This window comes from Papio anubis, chromosome 1 (assembly GCF_008728515.1).
Source record: "Papio anubis isolate 15944 chromosome 1, Panubis1.0, whole genome shotgun sequence".
Taxonomy (NCBI): Eukaryota; Metazoa; Chordata; class Mammalia; order Primates; family Cercopithecidae; genus Papio; species Papio anubis.
This window is the reverse complement of record NC_044976.1, coordinates 164463478-164486447: the sequence shown is the minus strand read 5'-3', so window position 1 is coordinate 164486447 and position 22970 is coordinate 164463478. Positions and strand designations below refer to the sequence as shown.

At 36.0% G+C, this 22970-nt stretch overlaps 1 protein-coding gene across 6 annotated transcripts in view; it reads left to right on the top strand.

Annotated features, from left to right (window-relative positions):
• CRB1 (crumbs cell polarity complex component 1) overlaps positions 1-22970 on the top strand; it is a 266490-nt gene that overhangs the window by 35718 nt on the left and 207802 nt on the right. For 2 of the 6 annotated variants that reach the window (XM_021933928.2, XM_021933921.2), the window contains exon 2: positions 19360-19941. In XM_021933928.2, coding sequence (XP_021789620.1) covers positions 19360-19941 — 582 coding nt within the window. Of the gene's footprint in view, positions 1-3615; positions 4790-19359; positions 19942-22970 lie in introns of those variants that run through there. The other 4 variants (XM_021933929.2, XM_021933924.2, XM_021933927.2 and 1 more) reach the window with 4 other exon arrangements.

The window sequence follows — 22970 nt, the reverse complement described above, 5'->3', positions numbered from 1 at the left end:
AGCCAATAATAAGGATAAATCAGGAGAAAACAAAGAGAAGATATTTGAAGTATCAGGAATGAGTATCATTTTGATAATGAAGGCATATTTCCTGTCCTAAATTTTGGGTTTTCTATTATACTTTGGAAGGAAGAACTTAATTCACAGTAAACAGTCCAGGCTGAGTAGAAAACTGAAGGTACTGCACTGAGATGGAATATATACGCAGAGGTAAAAAGGCTGTCATATCCATTGGGTGGCAAGCTTAGGATTGTAGTGGAGTGTTATGTGGAGCAGTCAGGTTCTGGGAAGATAATTTTGTGCTGAGAGCAAGACTTAGGCACAGAAACTTCAAGGGACAAGGATCAAAGAAGAGAGAAAAATTGGTCCTTTGCTGAAAATTCACTTGCACCAAAAAGAAAATCACACAGAAAGGCATGATGTAAACATCCAAGGTCAAGTAGAGAGGGGTGCTGTCTGTGCTTTCTTGACATCTACAGTCATTTTCACAGCAGACAAAAGCCCACAGGTGCTCATTTCTAAAGCAGGGCTGATGCAATTAGCTATTACAACTCAATAGAATGATCTGTATTCTAGTCACATCATGTTGTTAGTTGTGTTTCTTAGCAGCACACTGAAAAAAGAAGTCAATTTGTGTGGCCTGACCATTTTTCCCTCTTACAGTAAAAACAAATGTTATGTCTGAAAATTTAGATCTTTTTACCTTTATTTTTTCTATTCAAATATATTTTGAATACAAGTGGTATCTGTAGGCAAAAATCAACTAACATTTATTAAGCACTTTTTGCTTGCATTAGAACTTACTAAGTTCTCATATTACTGATAGTAAAACTTTAGACTAAGAATCAGCATTGCAGAGTTCAAGCTTCAGACATATTTCTAAGCAACTAAAACCTTGAGCAAATTACTTCCCCAGTTACTGGTTTTTACAACCGTGAATGAGGATGTTAAAAGCTGTTTTACAGCTTGTTTGGACAGGATTAAAGGGGTTTACATATGAAATTCAGTTAAGTTTAATGAATATTTATTAACAAAATAATGTTTGGCAAACAGGATGCAAAGGCTTTGGGTATGATACAAAGGAAATAAGTTATGGTTTTGGCCACTGAGGTCTTGAGTCTAAAGGGAGAGACTGAAATGTACACTTTAAAATTAGAGAAAATGCAGGAACTATGAGAGCAGAGAGAAGTTCAGCTTGAAAGTAACTAAAATAATAGCCACATTCTATCACTTGATATTCAATAAGTAATTTTCTCATTTTGTTTAAATTATTTTAAAACCAAAAAACAAAGAACAGAAATGTCCGTTATCACTGATGGGTAGATGATTTACAGTTGTGGATGATGAGTTACTCATTAATGTATTAGTACTGGAGGTATTATGATGCAGTAGGTCAGAGCCCCAAGGCTCACAGCAGGCTCTGGTCCATTATAACTTAACTATATAACTTGGGAACATTCTGGATTCTCTCTGTCCCTGGCTCTTCCACTTACTAGCTATGTGACCTTGAACAAGTTACTTAAACTCTCTGTTCGAACTACCATTTAACCCAGCAATCTCATTACTGGGTAAATACCCCAAGGAAAATAGATCAGTCTACCAAAGAGATACATGCACTTCTATATTCATTGCTTCACTATTCACAATAGTAAATACATGGAATCAACCCAAGTACCCACTGATGGTAGATAGGATGAATAAAATGGGTATGTATATACCATGGAATACTATACAGCAATAAAAAATGAAATCACATTATTTGCAGCAACATGGATGGAGCTGGAGGCCATAATCCTAAGCAAATGAATACGAAAATAGAAAATAAAATACTGAATTTTCTCACTTATAAGTAGGAGCTAAACATTAAGCATACAAGGACATAAATATGGGAATAATAGACACTGTGGACTACTTGGGGTGGAGGGGCATGGGATAAAAGTTACCTATTGGGTACTATACTTACTACCTAGGTGATGGGATCCTTACTCCAGTCCTCAGTATCACGGAATATTCCCATGTAACAAACCTGCACATGTACTCCCTGTATCTAAAATAAAAGTTAAGAAACAAAACCTCTCTGTTCTACTATTTATCATCTACAAAACAGGAATAATGATAGGTTGTACATTGTAAGATTATTATGAAGATTAAATGAACTAATCTATATAAAAAAAATTTTAAAAAGTGCTGGTAAACAGTTTGAACTTAATAAATGTTACCTATATTCGTGAATGTCATTTTTACTATAATGATAGTGATGATGCTTTAGCATATCTTTTTGTAAAAGAGAGAGAATAATAAGATTTATTTCTTAGTTGTGTCATGAGGATTAAAATTTTTTTTTTTTTTTTTTGAGACGGAGTCTCGCTCTGTCGCCCAGGCTGGAGTGCAATGGCGCGATCTCAGCTCACTGCAAGGTCCGCCTCCCGGGTTCCCGCCATTCTCCTGCCTCAGCCTCCCGAGTAGCTGGGACTACAGGCGCCCACAACCGCGCCCGGCTAATTTTTTGTATTTTTAGTAGAGACGGGGTTTCACCGTGGTCTCGATCTCCTGACCTTGTGATCCGCCCGCCTCGGCCTCCCAAAGTGCTGGGATTACAGGCGTGAGCCACCGCGCCCGGCCGAGGATTAAAATTTAAAATGTCTAGTTTAATAGGTCTTTGATAAATATGAACTGTTATGATAATAGTGATTACTACTAAAAATCATTCCCTATATATGTTTAGCATTTCACAATATAACAAATGCTTTTATGTAAACAAATAAAGAACAAAAATTTATAAACATGTAAAATATGTGTGTTTTTGTGTATATATAGGATTTACAGTATCTACATATATGTATATATGTGGGTTATGTACATACATTTATATATGCAGGTATATAAAAATATACAGTATATATGTTTATACACAAATGTGTATATGTATATATGTTGTATGTATATACTGTAAATCATATATACACAGATATACACACAATGACACACATATTTTATATGTTTATACTCACATATATTCATCAGTGTGAGTATGTATATTTATATAAATAATCCACAATTGCACAAGAGATGAACAGGCCAGATTGTTCTATTCCTATGTAGTATTCACATTTCATAGTTTGTTCATTAGACTACTGTGGTCTTCTACAGAAGATCTTTGAATTTAACTGTCTTACTATGTCTTCGCTCTCACACACACACACACACACACACACACGCAGAGTTTCTGGTTGGTATATGGACTAACATAACACCTTCTGTTTAATTGATTCTGCATTCTTTTCTCCTTTCATTTCTTCTGTTGCTGTCCTACTTCCATAAGTATAACACTGGAATCCACATATTTAGAGAAATTTACGGCTGGGCCTGGTGGCTCACGCCTGTAATCCCAGCACTTTGGGAGGCCGAGGCAGGCAAATCATGAGGTCAGGAGATCGAGACCATCCTGGCTAACACAGTGAAACCCTGTCTCTACTAAAAATACAAAAAAGTAGCCGGGCTTGGTGGCAGGCGCCTGTCGTCCCAGCTATACGGGGCGCTGAGGCAGTAGAATGGCATGAACCCGGGAGGCGGAGCTTGCAGTGAACCGAGATCTTGCTGCTGCACTCTAGCCTGGGCAACACGGCAGGACTACGAGACTCCGTCTCAAAAACAAACAAACAAACAAACAAAAAAACTAGAAATTACAAGAAAAATAATGTGCATGCATAAGCCAATGTAAAATCAAGACCCCATACATTTATAAATTCAGATCAAATTTTGGAAACAATAATTTTCTCAGAAAAGAGACTGTAAAGCAGATGAATTATATCTACAAAAACAATTCTTTTTGGTGCTCTTATTTTGTAGTATGACACAGAACAAATTCTTTATTGACAAAATATTGATGTAAATCCATGCAAATTATTGAAGACTTCTCCTTAAGGAACTATATATACTATCAATATGTTAGTCCTCCGAATAGTCTTAATTTCAGACATTCTGATAATCAGTGTCAACAAGGCTAGAGTAGAATCATAGTGAGTTGGTATTACATTGTTTAACTCCAGTTAGTATAGACTTGTCTGCCTTCATCAAACATATTTAAGCAACTTTATAAGCCAGGCTCTGTGATGGGCAGAGGAACTACAAGAAAGAATAAGGTACTTTCTCTACCCTACAGGGCACATATTCCAGTTGGGAAATTGGAAGTGAGAGGGAATAGAAGTGAATGTATAATTAATTGATCTTCCTGGAAGTGTCACGCTCTATGCTAGAAGCATTTTACTAACTTTTTATTTTGTTCAGAGACCAACTTAGAAAACTTTTTGCTATCCTTATTCTATATTTGGTGAAACTAAGGCTAAAGTAAATAAAGCAACTTGTCTATAGTTATGTGACTAGTGATGGAAAGAGAGCCTGATATAGAGGAAAAGAGTATGAACTTTGGAGTCAGATAATCCAGGATAATAATTATGTTTCTGCTTCTTAATAAAGGGTGTATTACACTCAATGATATGGTTTGGTTGTGTCTCCACCCAAATCTCATCTTGAAAATTGTAGTTCCCATAATCCCCACGTGTCGTGGGAAGGAGCCAGTGGGAGGTAATTGAATCATACGGTGCCAGTTACCTGCATGCTGCTGTTCTCATGAAAGGGAATGAGTTCTCAGGAGATCTGACGATTTTATAAGGAACTCTTCCCCCTTTTGTTTGGCACTTCTTGCTGATGCCATGTGAAGAAGGACATGTTTGTTTCCCCTTCTGCCACGACTATAAGTTTCCCAAGGCCTCCCCAGGCATGCAGAACTGTGAGACAATTAAACCTCTCTCCTTTATAAATTACCCAGTCTCGGGGATGTCTTTATTAGCAGTGTGAGAACAGACTAATGTACTCAGTAAATCTTTTCCCCTCTGTAAGAGGTTCATATTGATGTTACTTTAGAGTTTTCCATGCCAATTACTTAAGAAAATATATATACACCACCTGACACCTCAATAGATGGCAGCTGGATAAATTACAACAATTATATATGTTACATATAATGTAAATATGTGTACATGTGCTTATATTTATACACATGCATATATTAAAACTATATATATTAATAAATATACATTTACATAAGAATTCAGAAACAAAAATTATATCTACTTCCATGACTTTCTGCTAAAATCTTATAAAAGAGATAACTTCAAGTTTTATAACTTGAAAAAAAATTTTCTTCATGCACCTGTTTCTTCCTCTCAATCAGGTCTTCAAAAACAATTTAAATAAACTCCCTCTGTTGCCTCTTCACCGTTTCTGGTGCCCTTGGGCTCCTCAGCACTGTGTAAACATCTCTAGGACTTCCTACCTTATCTTATTTATTTGTATCCCTCTCTCTCTCCCAAGAGAGGATAAGCTTTCAAAGCACCGAGGCCATGTCTTACTAAAATGTGCTTAGGTATAATTTTTCTTGTATTAACCCTGATTAAGATTTGCTAATGAGAACACTTGGACACAGCAAGGGGAACATCACACACCGGGGCCTGTCGTGGGGTTGGGAGAGCGGGGAGGGTTAGCATTAGGAGATATACCTAATGTAAATGACAAGTTAATGGGTGCAGCACACCAACATGGCACATGTATACATATGTAACAAACCTGCACGTTGTGCACATGTACCCTAGAACTTAAAGTATAATTTAAAAAAAAAAGTAAAATAAAAAAAAAAAGTAAAATAAAAAAAAATTTGCTAAGGTTCTTGAATCTATAAGTTGACATCTTCCACCAAATTTGGGAAATATTGACCATTATTAATTCAAAATATTTTTCCTCCCTGTTCTTTTTCTCTTCTCCCCCTGGTACTGTAATTATATGAGAACCTACTTGGAATTATCCCACAGATCACTGCAGCTCTCTGCAGTTTTTTGAAATATTTTTTCTTTCCATTCTTCAGATTATGTAATTTGTGTTAATTGTCTTCAGATATGTGAATCTTTCCTTCTCTGGTTCCAATGTACTCTTCAGCCCATCAAGAATATTCTTCATTTCAGATATTTTACTTTTCAATTCTGAAATTCTCATTAGGTCTTTCTTATAGTTTTCATTTCTCTGCAAAGTTTTCTCATTGTTTACTCATATTTATTCTTTTATTTAAGTCCTTGAAAAATATTAAGTTCTTGCATGCTAATTTCAATAGTTACGTCATTTCAGTATTTATTTATATTGACTTTTTTCTTGTTTATAGGTTATACTTTTCTGCTTCTCAGATGTAATTTTTATTGTATATTGGACATTCAGGTGTTCCTGATTATGTTAGCTTCCTTTAAATGATTTGGAATTTTGTTCTGGCAGGCAGCTAAAATATGTTTTTTCCCTGTAAATCTTGATTTTATTCTTTGAATGCTTTTATTTTGTTTTTGAATGTATGGCATCTTTCTCTCTGTGTAGTGTGGTCTTTACTCCTAAAGAAAGGCGTTTCTGGTTTCTCAATGCTTGAGATGTTTAGTGTCATGCCTCTCCATACTGGCTGAGCTGGAACTCCAACTCTCTAATTTTTGACATTTTTGTTTATCTCTCAATCTCTCAGCAGATGATATCTGCGAGGCCCCTCAAAGACCCATGATGATTAATGAGTCTTTGGAGCCCATCCTCTGAGTGGCTGTTTCTTCTCTGGTGCTCTGGCCTATACACTCTAATTGCTACTGCTGCCTATGACTCTGACCTCATCCTCTTCAGCTCAGAAACATTGCTTCTCATCTCATTGTACTCTGCCCACAGCACAAAAGCAATTCCAAATCCAAATCCCAGGAGATTGCTGTTGTATTCATGTGTGTTTCACGTCTAGCAAAAAATGATAGTACTGCACTAACAGTGCTCAGTTCCCAAAAATAGAAACCTCATTTATTTCCTACCTTTTTTTTAGTTGTTTACATCAGGAGGGCAAGTCTTGTACTAGCTACCCTGTCATTCCATTGCAATGGCCAAACTAGTTTGGTTTCACAGAAAGGCATTAAATATTTCCTGTGTGTCTTTGTGTTAAGCACTATTTTACACATATGAACTATTTATTATCTCATCATAACAAATTTTGGAAAAGCTTGGGGTTGACTATAAATGCTATGTCAACACAGTTCAGCCAAAGACACAGTTTCAGACAATTTCTTTCACTCAGCTCTAAAGCTGTGCCTGCATAAAACTAAAATAAACAGATGGAAAGCAAAACGTGCTGAGGGGTACAAAAATCCACATGTGTGGAGAAAAGTATCAGAAACGACATCTAATTTTTGCATTCATATAGACTCTCTAAGAGTGAAATTATACTTCATGAATATAAATATCCAAACAAAGTCAACGAACTGAAGCAAAGAAGTGTTTGCATCAACTTCCACATATTTGTTTAGACTTTCCTAAATAATGTGCTTAATTAAAAATAACCTTCAGGTGCAATGAGTTGAGTTGTTCAGTTTATTCAAAGTAACTTGCTCGAATTTGAGTGACTAGATGCATTTTTATTTTTGTTTTGGGTGAATTCAGTATCCTGAAAATGGCCAACACTTAATTGAATAATTTAAATTATTTCTTTTCAAATAAAATCTTTAAAATGTAACAATTGTTTCTTACACTAACATTCTAAAACGATAATCTTAGAGGTGAATTGAGGTCAATAGCCATGTATAAAGCTTATTCTGACTTCATATTTTTGAAGATTAGCCTTTTATTTACAACAATGTTTTTTCTACTCAGTGCATCATTGCTACAGGTTTTGGTTTAAGAAGTAACCCTAGATATATCTAAGATCTTCACTGGGGTGCAGGGGTTTTAAACATCATTGCCATCATCATTCTTGCATCGTATCTTCATCACATGAGCTTTGGTTCAAAACTCTGATTTTAAACTATTTCAAAGTCAAGATTTTTATATGTGTCTGTTGGAATATAAGAACCAAAGCACCATAAACTCCAACTATAAAATTTGCTTGTTATTAATACACAAAGAAAGTGAATATTAAGAGATGAAGTCTGAGACAAGAAAACAAAAAAAGTAATTATGTTTGGTTTAATTTATACATGCCATTTTTACACAAAATGGTGTCAAAATTTAGTGTCACATTCAAACTTTAAAATTCATTGAAGCAAACTGTCTCCATTTACAGATACCATGATATTATATGGAGAATACCCCAATGACTTCACCAAAAAACCATGAAAATTAATAAACAAGCTCAGTAACGTTTCAAGATGTAAAATCAACGTACAAAAATCAGTGATGTTTCTATACATCAATAGTGAATTGTCTGAAAAGAAAGCAAGAAAGCAATTTCACTGACAATAGCTACAAAAAAGAAAAAAAAATCCCAGAATGCCTAGTAATAAATTTAACAAAGGAGGTGAAAGATCTCTTCAATGAAAACTAAAAAACATTAAGGAAACTGAAGAAGACACATATATCTCATGTTCATGGATCAGAAGAAATAATACTGTTAAAATGTCCATACAACCCAATGTACACCTCTGCAGCTACAGATTCAGTGCCATCTCTATCAAATTACCAATGACAGGTGGGGCGCGGTGGCTCACGCCTGTAATCCCAGCACTTTGGGAGGCTGAGGTGGGTGAATCACCTGAGGTCAGGAGTTCGAGACCAGCCTGACCAACATGGTGAAACCCCATTTCTACTAAAAATACAAAAATTAGCTTGGTATGGTGGCAGGCACCTGTAATCCCAGCCACTGGGGAGGCAGAGGCAGGGCAGTCACTTGAACCTGGGAGGCGGAGGTTGCAGTGAGCCGAGATCACGCCTTTGCACTCCAGCCTGGGCGACAGAGTGAGACTCCTCCTCAAAAAAACAAACAAAACAAAACAAAAAAAATAAAAAACAAACAACCAAAAAGAGAACCAACGACAATCTTCCCAAAATGAGAAAAAAAAAAAATCCTAAAATTTGTGTGCAACCGCAAAAGGCCCCAAATTACCAAAGCAATCTTGAGCAAAAATAACAAGGTTGGAAACATCACATGACCTGACTTCAAAATATACCAAAAGGCTAGAGTAACCAAAACAGCATGGTAAATGGCATAAAAATAGACACCTAGACTAATGAACTGAATAGAGAACCCAGAACTAAATCCCTGCATCTACGACCCACTGATTTTTGACAACAGTGCCAAGTATAGACAATGGGGAAAGGACAGCCTTTTCAATAAATGGAACTGGGTAAACTGCATATCCACATGCAGAACAATGAAACTAGACTCCTATCTCTCACCATCTACAAAAATCAACTCAAAATTGATTAAAGACTTAAACATAAGACCTGAAATGAAACTACTAAAAGAAAACATAGGGGAAAAGCTCTGTGACATTGGTCTAGGTAAGGATTTTTTTTTTTTCAAATAAAACCTCAAAAGTCCAAGCAACAAAAGCAAATATAGACAAATAGGATTCCATCAAACTAAAAAGCTTCTGCACAGCAAAAGGAATAATCAATAGGGCAAAGAGGCAACCTATAGAATGAGAGAAAATATTTGAAAACTATATGTCTATTAAGGGGTTAATATCCAAAATATATAAGAAGCTCAACACCAACAACAAAAGTTAAACCCATCAAAAACTGAGCAAAAGACTTGAGTAGATATTTTCCAAAAAAAAGACATACAAATGGCCAATAGATATATGAAAAAAAGATGTTCAACATCAGAAATCATCAGGGAAAGGCAAATCAAGATGACAGAAATTTTCACCTCATTCCAATTAGAATGACTACTGTCAAAAAATCAAAAGATAACAAGTGTTGGTGAGGATATGGAAAAAAGAGAAACTTTGCGCTCTGCTGGTGGGAATATAAATGAGTACAGTCATTTTGGAAAATATTAATAGTTTGGAGTTTCCTCAAAAAATAAAAATAGAACTACCATATGATCCAGCAATCCCACTACTATGTATATATCCAAAGGAAATGAAGTAGATACTTTGAAGAGATATCTGCACTCCTATGTTTACTGTAGTACCATTCACAATAACCAAAATGGAATCAACCTAAGTGCTCATCAATGGATAAATGGATTTAAAAAGTGCTATCACAAGGGAATATTATTCAGTCATAAAACAATAAAATGCTGTCATTTCCAGCAACATGGATGAACCTGGACGACATTATGTTAAGTAAAATAAATCAGGCACGGGAAGACAGATAGCTCATGATTTCACTCACATGTGGAATCTAAAAAGTAGTTCTCATGGAAGTAGACAGTGGTATAGTACTTGCCAGAAGATGGGGAGGTTAAGGAACAGGGGGGATAGGAGAGATTGGCCAATGGGTGCAAAGTTACAGTTAAACAGGAGGATAAGTTCTGGTGTTCTGTTGAAAAGGAGGATGACTAGAGTTAACAACAATGTATTATATGCTTCAAAGAGAAGTTTTTGAATGTTCTCATTATAAGCAAATGATAATCAAAAGTTGACTTTTTAAATATGAGACTGTATTAGGACCTGATAATATCTTCTAATAAATGATTATAGGAAAATCACCTTAATTTACACTAAAAGAGACAATATTAAACAAAGGTAAAATTCTCTAAAATGCTTAATGATGGCTTTAAAAATGGGATAATTTTGGGAGGCTGAGGTGGGCAGATCACGAGGTCAGGAGTTCAAGAGCAGCCTGGCCAACATAGTGAAACCCTGTCTCTACTAAACATACAAAAAAAATTAGCCAAGCGTGGTGGCAGGTGCCTGTAGTCCCAGCTACTTGGGAGACTGAGGCAGGAGAATTGCCTGAACCTGGGAGGTGGAGGTTTCAGTGAGCTGAGATCACGCCACTGCACCCCAGCCTGGGTGACAGAGACTCCATCTCAAAAAAAAAAGGGGGGGAGAATGTTTTTAAAATATTCTCCTATTTGAAAATATACTTTATTAATACATATGAGTTCAAACAATGGAAATACAGAGATTTGGTCGCCAATTTAAAAACTAGTTTGTCTATGTAATTACAATTTGTTTTCTCTCTGAATGTAAACAAAATGTTTAGGATCAGTTTATTGCTTGTAATGTGTCATCATTTCTCTCTTTCTTTTTTTGTCACCCATTTAATTTGTTTACTCTTTTTTCCCCTGTGTTTCCAGCAACATAGGAGGATTTAGAAACAAAACTATCTTGGGCAGGGGGAGATGATGGCAAATGGATGAAAAACTGGCTTCTTGTCTTTTGGTGGTTACTATAGCAATAATCATGATGGGAGATTTTTAGCCGCAAATGGTTTCTATAACAACATGATAGGGTGCTTTAGAAATAGACCTGAGGTAAACAGATTCTTTAAGGACCTCTTAACCCCTTTTATCCCACAGGATTAGCATCCTCTTGGAGGATGAATATTAGTTGGCTTATTTGATGAAAGACTTAAAATCTTGCTTTTATTTTGTAAAGATTAAATGGTTAATTATTCTATAAAGACCCGGCCTTAGCCGATCAGCTCTTAGGCTCCTTTACTTCAGGAAATAATTGATAGCATCCTTACTTTATTTCTACACAGGAAATTGAAATAGTCTTAAAGATATGTACTTTATAGTATTCACCAAAAATTGGAAAACCGTAAATAGTCCTCATGAAAAAGTGTGTTCACTCTGATATAGATCACTCAAGGGTTCTTGCTTTACTAATACTTCATGTACACTATTATTTCACCTGTTGGGCTCCCTGACAGGTGGAGCTTTTCTTACTGTAACTAATGGAGTCTGAATACTCATCCTTTATTAGGCTATTCAGTGTGCCCCAGAATAGACACGGTCCCTATTTGACTTATAATTCACTAGGTGTTACATGGAGAAGTTTAGTAATTTTTTTGAATTTATTAAATTTTAGTATCATAAAAACTGACATAGAAAAAAGCAAAGACCTCCCTTTTGTACACAAGCATCCTTCAAGAGCCCTTAAAAGTGAAAGACCAAGGGGAATTTATGACAGGGATATGGTACAGGAGTAGATGGTGGAAGGCAGGATATAATTTTTCAAGAGAAAGAAAGATGGAAGGCTTAAATTTAGTTAAGTAGTTAAACAGAGGAAGATGGAGATCAAGCTTGCTTGGTTGAGTTTAATAGTGAGTTGTTAATTATCTATTCTGTTCTGTATACTATAGAGATATACAATGTTGAGTAGTATATGGGATTTATTTTTAAAACTAAATTATCATATCAAGTAAAACATTCTTATTAAACTATTAATTAAATTAATTGATTTGAAATGGCCATATATGTGCAAGAATGATTTCATTTAAGGTATGATGTCTCAGGTATTTTCTACAATAGGAACTACCCTTATACTTTTGTTCTTTTCTATTCAGTTAAACTGTCAATTTAAAATATCAGATATTCTCTTTCAACTCTCAGAAGGATGTCAGGAACCACGCATCTCCTTCCCTCTGATTTTAAACAGTACAAGCTTTCTTATTTCCCTGGTGTTTTGTGCTCTGCAATGAAGCCTCAGAATTCATTACATATCACTTGCCATAGCCTTCTGGGGTAGAGTTTGCCAAATGGATCCCTGGGAGATCAAGACCCATTCTCTATGTGTGCCATGGGGCTGTGCACATGAGCTGAGGCATGTCTGTATTCACCAAGGCCCTGCTCAGAACAGCATGTGCCAGAACACGCTGGGCAAGGAGCCATTCACAAACTCTTGAAAAATCTTATCCAGACCAAAGGCACAATGACATCGTAGTTGTTGCGCTCATTGCCATGGGGCTTTTAGCTGAATAAAAAGAAAATAAAAAATATATTCATGATGACTTCCAAGTTATCCAGTAACCACAGTAACCTGGGTTTTCCCCAAATTTGATCCACAACTTCAAGTCACCTGACAGAAACAAATCATTCTCTCTTTGTTCAAGCATAGTGAGCCATAGAGTGAGTGAAACAAATTTCCCTGGGATAAAACCAATGAATCAGCAAAGCATGCAATCATCATATATTTATTTTACTATTAGAAGGTGGTATTCAAAATGTTATCAAAACCAAATACATACCTCATACATACAGGCATACTGAAAAGCATATGTTACAGTTCCTGAACTTAAGGAGTTTGTTTGCTAATTGTAAGGACAAGTCTTCATATATGGCATGAAGAACACTTTAGGATGCATATAGATAAGTATTAAATTGTGTCTTAACAATAATAAATTCTGTGGCTGCTCAGGCCAGGAGCTCAAGGAGCATGTAAAAATATGAAGAGGATTAATGGGAAAAGCATGCCTTGCATTGGACTTCTAACAATTTCAATATATATCACAGTTAAACTATCAGCAAGTATTTCAAGATATTTTTATTCATGGCTACTATGAGAAGAATGTCATAAAGAAGATAATTTAAATTCTGGAGGAATAATGTCTTACTCATAACCACACATTATTTTTCTAGACTTTAGTTCTCTACAAAAATGTGAGAGAACTGTTGAGCGCTGCACTATCCAATACAGTAGCCATTAATCACATAAGGCTTCTGAGCACTTGAAAAGTGACTAGAGTTAAGTGTGCTAGAAGTGTAAAATACACAGAGTATTTCAAAGGCTTAATGTTAAAAAGTGTAAATATTTCATTAATAATTTTTACACTGGCCAGGTACGGTGGCTCACGCCTGTAATCCTAGCACGTTGCCGGGCTGAGGCAGACAGATCACTTGAAGCCAGGAGTTCGAGACAAGCCCCATCTCTACTAAAAATAGAAAAAATTAGCTGGGCAGGGTGGCACATCCCTGGAATCCCAGCTACTTGGGAGGCTGAGGCATGAGAATACCTTGAACCCAGGAGGCAGAGGTTGCAGTGAGCCGAGATCGTGCCACTGCACTCCAGCCTGGGTGACAGAGTGAGACTCTGTCTCACATAATAATAATAATAATTTTTATACAAATTACATATTGAAATAGAGTGCTTTATACATATTTGGTTAAATATTTAAAATTGATTTACCTGTTTGTTTTTCGTTGTTAACATGGTTACGGAAGACTTAACATTCCATATGTAGCTCACATTATACTTCCATTAGACAGCACTGGTATAGATGCTTGCTATTTAAGTGTAGTATGTGGACCAACAGCATCGGTATTACTTAGGAGCTTATCAGAAATGCCAAGTCTGAGGCCCCACTCCCCCTGAATCTGCAAGGTTAACAAGATCCTCAGCAGTTCATATGAACATTAATGTTTAGAAAATACCGATCTAGATAATGTTTTAGATGTTTCTTTTTATGACTCTGTCTTTTCATTTGGATTTTTTTCACATAAATGTTTTAAACTCTGGGCATCCTGACCTAGCACATATTAGATGCACAACCTTGGGGAAGTTATTTGACATTCCTGAAACTCAATTCCATATTTATAAAATGGATGTAATACCTCCAATCCCATAATTTTTCTATAGGGATTAAATGAAACACAAAACTTATGAAAGGAACCAATAAATTGGAGATATTTTTATAATATCAAAAATAACATTGAAAAATTAGATTATTCTAATCATTTTCATTCTTATATTGAGTACCAATACTATTTTGATGTACAATGGAATGAACTAGGGTTCGAAGGGCTGTTTTCATTTATTTTACAAATGTCACTTATTTTTTTAACATTGTATATAATAAAACTTAGCACACTGATAAGTCTCTAGTAGAGATATTAAAACTTTTGGATCTGCTTTTAGAACAAAAGTGTTGTGTAGCTAAATTTTCCTGCACTATCATTGTACAATTGACATTGAAATTATATCTGTTGATCATTGATCGGTTCTTCAAAACATGGCTTTATGGAGCGGGAAAAAACTTTTTCCTCTTTGTTCAGAACATTTTTAGCTTTACTGTGAGAATTTCAATTTGCTACGGGCAAAGAAACTAGTAAAATATAAGTCTATTCCATAGTAAAAGGGGTCATTCAAAAGCCTGTGGTTATTAAAATATACATAGATTATAATAAGGTCAGTGATTTCAGGCCTGATTAGCTTTAAATAAATGTAATGTCAAAGGAATATAATTAGATTCTCATTAAAATTTTTCATGATTGACAGTTAGTAAAAATGACCTTCACAACTTACATCATTTAGTCATGTTCTAAGGATGACAAAGGGCAGGGCATCTTCTATGAGGTAAATGTGTATGATTGCAGCCTGAGGCACGTGCATTTGGTCCCTTACCCTACCTAACCCTAATGCCCAAGACCTGATCCAAGCCAGACCCTGTGCTTAGGTGTGTAGGCTGTGTAAAGGAGGACCCACAAGCTCTGATTCTCATGGGGATGCTTTGAGAGAGAAAGAAACCTTTGAACCGGCAGGACTGGATTTCATCTGTGATGATGCTAATGATCAGAAATTATATATAAAAGCAAATAGCAATGTGCCTATCAGATACAGGGGATTTAAAATATGTTAACGGAAAACTTTCCCACTGAGGCCACTGGCCTTCTAAAGAGGAGCTAGTAGTAGAATAGGGATATTGAGATACAGGTGATGCCAATGAATTTTGGCCAAAACCAATCTTCTCACCTGGAGTAAGAAAGTCGTGTTTCAAGGAGTTTGCATGAGTATTAATTGTGGTTGATGATGATGGAAACCTGCCCAGATTATTGGGTATGATTCTCAGAGAACGTGTGCTGGTGATAAACTTGCATTTCTTAGAACGCCCAAAACTCTTTTTCCAATATGATATAGTTTCATTTTCTTGAATTTATTCATTCGTTAAATATGCATTTACTAAGCACCAACTATGTACGTGGTACTCTGCTAGTCAATAGACAAGTAACAAGATATATGTACTTTGGACCCTGCATTGAAAGAAAAAGCAAGTAATGTTTTTTAAAAAACTACTTTATGCTTGATTCTTATAAGGAACTTTATGTATGTTATCTCTTTTATTCCTAATAGTAATGAAAACAACAATGATGATTGATAATGCTGACTCTGTGCCAAGCCCTGTTAGGCATTTTATGTTCATTAATTTAACCCTTTATAACAACTCTATGAGATAGGTGCCATTTTTACAAAAATGGAAACTGAGGCACAGGGATATTATCTTGATAAAACTCATAGACTTAGTACGTGGCAGAGCCAGGATTTAAACCCAGGCACCAAACTTCATGTGCTTATCCACTATATATATGGCTCCACATCATTTTCTTTAGTAATCAGGACACTGAGGCTCAGTGACAATGTTTTTTCTTAAAGTCACAGGGATGGTAAATACTAGAATCAAAATTTAAATCTCTGTCTACCATAAATATGTCCTCTTCTGACTATATTAAATTGGCCTCAATTTAGTATTTAAGATCACATATACCGTAGGAATACAAAGGAAAAATGGTCTTAAAGGAGCCTATCTACTTCTTATTTTAACTGCTCCATGTGGATTCTATCACACTGTACATCAAAGTAAGTGATTTAACTGATGATTTGTTCTGCTTGATTTTATCAAAAGAGGTCAAAGTAAGAATTTCACAGTAAGGCTTAAATGAGAATTCAGGTTTCCTTGCTCACTCATTCATTATTCAACAAATTTCTATTGACTGTCTTACCATGTGCAAGCCATTCTGGCTATGTGCTGATTAAAGATATACCGCTCCTGCACTGCCTCCCTGCACACCCCAATCCTGGAACTAAATTTCATTCTCTGCAGAAAGCCAGGCTAAAGAGAATTCAGCAAGCCACTTTATTCTCATAAATTATCATTCTTAGACCTGGAAATTTTGACAGTTCTGTCTCTAGTAGCATTGTTTATACCTCCTATTTCATTCTGATTACATTTCATTAGCAAAGCATAGCAAATATTTATTAAATCGTCGGTCTTCTAGGTGAAACAATATAAGACACCATTCATTCGGTTTTTTGGAAATATCAAATTTTGTGTTCACAGTTCCTCTATTCTGCTCTGATTATTTAGGTAAACATAGGCTAAATATAGATAACTATAGAATTAAAATGTAAAAACTGTGCCTTCACATGTTTAGAAAATTACTCGATTTTTTTCAAGTAATGCCAACCATGTATATTGAAAAAAAATTACTCCATACCACAGGTGACATATTCTCTTCCTATCCCTAGCAGCAACTTCCACAAGTCCCTGTCTGTCTCAACAGTTTGAGGAAAAAAAACACCAGAAATATACATGTTCCAAAACAATGAAGAAATTCCCGAATAACTTTATATATATTAGCGAGGATACGTTGAGGAGTGTTTAGCTAAATACGAGGCATATTAAAAATTACTATTTTAACCCAGATATGAGCAATAATAGGAGTTCTATCTACGCCTCCTTCCTTTCCTTCTGCTGACAAAGGATACATTTAACTCTTGATGTTAATATCGTTAAAATGAGATCTAGAGACAGATATAATTAGAGAGCTAGGAAGAGAAATAAGTTAGTAAATCTTAAGAAAAGACTGAGCATACTGATGATAAGAGGATATTTAAATAGAATTTTGAAAAAGATCAAGGATCAATAATCATACATTTAAATATATATATGTGCGCATATACATATGCATAGTTTTACATAAAGAAACCATTAAGGTAAGAACGATGGCTTTGACAGTTAATACTCAAGAAATGTATACTGAGCACTTGTTATAAATTAATAGATATGGAGCACAATGTAAAGATACAGTAGATCCCCTGAACAACTAAGTCGTAATCACAACTCTAATTTCATAGCTAGCATTTTGCTGAGCCAAGCATTTAAATGGTACTCGAAATTTATAGAGGCCAGGGACTGTGGCTCAAGCCTGTAATCCTAGCACTTTGGGAGGCCTGGGTGGCTGAGGCGGGCAGATTGCCTGAGCTCAGGAGTTCGAGACCACCCTGGGGGCAACATGGTGAAACCTCCATCTCTACTAAAATACAGAAAATTGCACATTTTTCTTTCTTAAAATAAAATTCCTTCAGTGAAAATAGTGACTTGTACCTTTTTAGTTATTTTTATTGCTATGTTTTGCACTTGTTCAGTAAATTTTTATCAAGAACTCAAAACTATTTCTCAACATCTTATAAAAGTAAGAGCTAGCATTTATCAAACACGAGAAACCGAGGCTGGGAGAGGCAGAGCAGGCCTGGTACCCATCTGTTGCCCCTTTCCACTGCACTATCCTGGCTCACTGGTAAATCTCCTATGATTGCTAAATAGAAAAGTCAATGAAAAGATTGATAATAAAATCCACTGAATACAACTTTCAGATCCTTGATTGATGATTTTAAATTACAGAATTACCTGTTTCATAGAAAAGTGCAAGGTGCAAGACTTTCAGGGAAGAGCATGTTAATTTCTCTATTTTAAGTAATATTTATTCCTTTGTCCTTGATACAGAAAATTAAATAAATATTACTTAAAATAGAGAAATTAACATGCTCTTCCCTGAAAGTCTTGCACCTTGCACTGTTTCATTGTTCTAAATAAACATACTCGGTCTCATAATGAAGCTAAATTACCAATGTGGCTGTTTTCCAAGTCAATTTAATTATTAGAAAATACACACACAGATGCATACACACAAACAAAAGAAATATATTTACTATTATTTGGGTTTTCATCTTCTTTAAAACTGGCCAAACTTCTTTTTACTTCTCAGCAGACAAAAAAACTTTATTTTAGCACTAGAAATACTTAATACAAATATAGAAATAATTGCTTATAGTAACTATATAAAATATTTTCTTGTCTCTTGTGCAGAGGTTTTCAAATTGCTGGTCTCAAACCCCAGCTCTTTGGAGGTGTCTCTAGGGGAGGCAGGAGACTGGTCTGACTGGGCTGCAAGGGACCTTCCCCTGCTTCTTCTGAGCAGATCTACTTTCCAATTGTGTACACTTGACATTTTCCTCATGACATTTTCCTTGAAGGAGTTCTGTTGCTCTTAAAAAGAAAAAAGAAAGGAAAAGAGGGAAAACAAAAAGTCTGAAACTCACTGTGGTAGAATTTCTTGTAATAGCCAGTAGATGGCAAACTTTACTGCAAGGAAACAATTTTGCAGCCTATATAATTTGGTCTGAAAATAGCAATTAAACTCTACATCCAGTAAAATTTACTATCCTGTATGTAAGTCTTCTGTTAAAGCAGGAAACAAAATTCCCTATGGTAATTTCTCTGGGAACTAAATTTCAATTATAATTAAAATAATTCTATAACTTTTTTCTGTGTCCATTTAAGTCTTGCTCTGAAGGTATTATCACTATGAAAATTATTGCATTGCTCACTGGAAGTACATACAATGTGCTAGGTATAATAATGAATATGACATAGTTTTTTCATTAGGATGCAGCCAACTATGTATTTTATTAATGAGTTTGGTTGAGGCAGCACAAAGGTCACAATGAAAGATTTTTAACTCTGTCCTCAATTATTTATAAATTTAATCGTGCTTTTTTTATTTCCTTGCAGATTCCTTTTGCAATAAAAACAACACCAGGTGCCTCTCAAATTCTTGCCAAAACAATTCTACATGTAAAGGTTTTTCAAAAGACAATGATTGTTCTTGTTCAGGCACAGCCAATAATGTGGACAAAGACTGTGACGATGTGAAAGACCCTTGCTTCTCCAATCCCTGTCAAGGAAGTGCCACTTGTGTGAACACCCCAGGCGAAAGGAGCTTTCTGTGCAAATGTCCTCCTGGGTACAGTGGGACAATCTGTGAAACTACCATTGGTTCCTGTGGCAAGAACTCCTGCCAACATGGAGGTATTTGCCATCAGGACCCTATTTATCCTGTCTGCATCTGCCCTGCTGGATATGCTGGAAGATTCTGTGAGATAGATCACGATGAGTGTGCTTCCAGCCCTTGCCAAAATGGGGCCGTGTGCCAGGATGGAATTGATGGCTACTCCTGCTTCTGTGTCCCAGGATATCAAGGCAGACACTGCGACTTGGAAGTGGATGAATGTGCTTCAGATCCCTGCAAGAACGAGGCTACGTGCCTCAATGAAATAGGAAGATATACTTGTATCTGTCCCCGCGATTATTCTGGTAAGTGTGATCATATCTGAATCGCAGATGGTGTAATTAGCTCTCTCTAAGTGGCAGAAGCAGAGGTGACATTTTATTTTTCATACAATTATTTATGAAAACGGCCAAGTTCTTGACAGGAATCAATCACTAGATAGAAACTTCCTAAACTATTGAAAACCCACTGAATACACTGAATTCTAAGTGGTTGCCTGCTGTCACTGTTGCTGTTTTAAATGGAGCTCTACATGATTTAAAACTGAGATTCAGTCTAGAATGAGTGGGCTCCAGGAGAAGTTCAAGGGCAGTTCAGGTTTCCTCATCAGTGCATGTTCCTTTCATTCCAGTTCAAGCCTGCTTTCTAATCCCCAAAGCCTGGCACTGCAACCTTCTGGGAATGCAGTCTGGAAGTTAAAGGGTTTCTAGTGCTGACTTGAGTATGATCAACAGATCAGTGATAGCAAAGCTGATGGAGCATGGTATATCAGATAAACCATAATTTTTATTAAGGAAAAAAGCCTGTTCTTGTTTTATGTCTTAGAGCAAACAATTCTACCTCATATCTATCTATTCTTTACAATGTTTCTGTTGATAGAATTTTATTTTAATAATAGAGTGACAAGTTGACAACTCATCATTACCACGTTAATGCTATTCAGCCTCTTCACACTCAGTATTTATCCTCCCTATCCTTTTGAATCACTGTTACTGTTTTAGGTCAGTTCTTCACGATGGCCACATTTCTTGCTTTCCTTTACTCTTTCACTTTTCCATTTACTTGTAAGGGGGTAACTTACCTAGTCTATGCTTTCTCATATGCATTCATTCTAACTTCTGCTCACCACTTTCTTACAGTTCCTGACTCAGATCTCTAAGACACCACTCACATTTTAATACCGTGTTTTCTCTTAGCATTTGCCATTTCTGTACCTTCCTGAGGCTTTCAGCTTTTTAACTTGCCTTCTTCTCCCAATACTTTCACACTTAGTTCTTTATTTTGTCAATCTTTTCCCAAGTGTTAAGCAATATAGCTATTTGGAAAATATTTCTCTTCAAAATTTGCACCAGAACCCTCCAGCATCATTTTGCTTTTAAACATTCTAAAACTATGTATTTTATAAAATAGACTTATTCCTAGCTGCTCTAAAATGAAAATTTTCCCTCTCCCTCCTCTCTTACATACAACCGATCTTCAGAATCTGCTGTTTTGACACTAAGATATGTTCCAAATTGAGCTTATCCATTCTTTTCCTTGGTTTAGGTTCATCTCAACTCTTGTGTGTACCACTACACAACCTCCCAGACGTTCTACTTATAGCTTCTACCTTCTCGAAGTTGTTCTGAACACTGCCTTTGAAATAACTTTTCTGAAATAGAACTATGCCGCAGTTCTGAAAAGCCTTGAGAACTTCACACTACACAGAGAATGATTTTAGCCTCTCCCTGAAAGCCCTTCACAATTTGGGCCCATGACAGTGGCCATGTCTTCACACATTCCACCAAAGCCTTCTACTTCCTCTAATAAATCTTCTTCATTTCTTATACAAGTCATTTCCTTCCCCCTGGAATGTCCTTTCCCACTTCACAATGTCTACTCTGAAGTTCTGCTATACTTTTTAAGACCTAGTTCAAATATCACCTAACACAAGGAGCGTTTCCAGGTTCCTTTCCGCCTAGAATAATAGTTTCACACTGCTGCAGTAATTATATTCATTATGTCTCTACTAGTTGACACCTGTATTAAAGAATCCTCCATAATTCTTTCCTATTTTACAGATATCTATGTTTTTGCCCCCCGCCCCGCCATGTTAGTTTCTAAAGGACAGAGTATTGTTTTATATTTATTCTTTAATTCATCAATACTTTATGAGTTTCTATTAGATGTCAGTGGATTAAGAAGAGGAGCCCTCCGCTGGGCGCGGTGGCTCACGCCTGTAATCCCAGCACTTTGGGAGGCCGAGGCCGGTGGATCACGAGGTCAGGAGACTGAGACCATCCTGGCTAACATGGTGAAATCTGGTCTCTACTAAAAATACAAAAAATTAGCCGGGCGTGGTGGCGGGTGCCTGTAGTCCCAGCTACTCGGGAGGCTGAGGCAGGAGAATGGTGTGAACCCGGGAGGCGGAGCTTGCAGTGAGCTGAGATCCGGCCACTGCACTCCACCCCGGGGGGGGGAGCGGGGCTGCCCCTCACACAAAAACGTCAAAAAAAAAAAAAAGGTGAGCCCTCTTCCTCCAAGAGCCTGGCCCAGTATTTGTGAGTAATGGTTGTTTAATCAACTGTTACTAAATTGTTCTAAGTTTTAAAATTCTTCCATGTATTTCTGGGCACCCTTTGCCATCCTGAAACTCAGGTAAATGAATATTAAATGAGAATTCATTTTCTGTATTACTTTATGTATACTCTATGATGCTAGAATGCTTATGTCAAATGGAAAATTATTTTATCAAGTGACTTAATTATCAATACTATGCTAAAAGTTATAGGAAATATTTTAAAAGCTTATAAAACTATAGTTGTATGAAAAGCTCCTTGTTTCTTTGCCATACTGAGGTGTCTCTTTTCTTTGGTGAGAGTTATGGCAGGTGAATTTCAATTTTTTAAAAATTTTTGAATAAAAATAAGAAATTTTGTAGGGCTGGCTTGGAATTGCTTTGTTTACAATGGTCACATTTAAAAAATCAATACAGTTCATTAAGATAGTGCCTTCCATTCTCTGCTTCTATCTCAATATTGTGAATGGTAATTAAAAGGAATAGATATAAATCAAATTAATGTTTCATTCATTTAAACTATAGTATTGTGTAATAGTCTTATATTTATAAAAAGCACACCTTGAAAAACTATATTTTACAATGTGTGTTTTTTAAATATCTTAATTAAATTGGATTTTAATGAATCCTTTCAGTGGTCTAAATTTAGGCATAAAAGATGGAAAGGGTAGCCAGGTGTGATGGCTTACGCCTGTAATCCCAGCACTTTCGGAGGCTGAGGAGGGTAGATCATGAGGTCAGGAGATGGATACCATCCTGGCCAACATGGTGAAACCA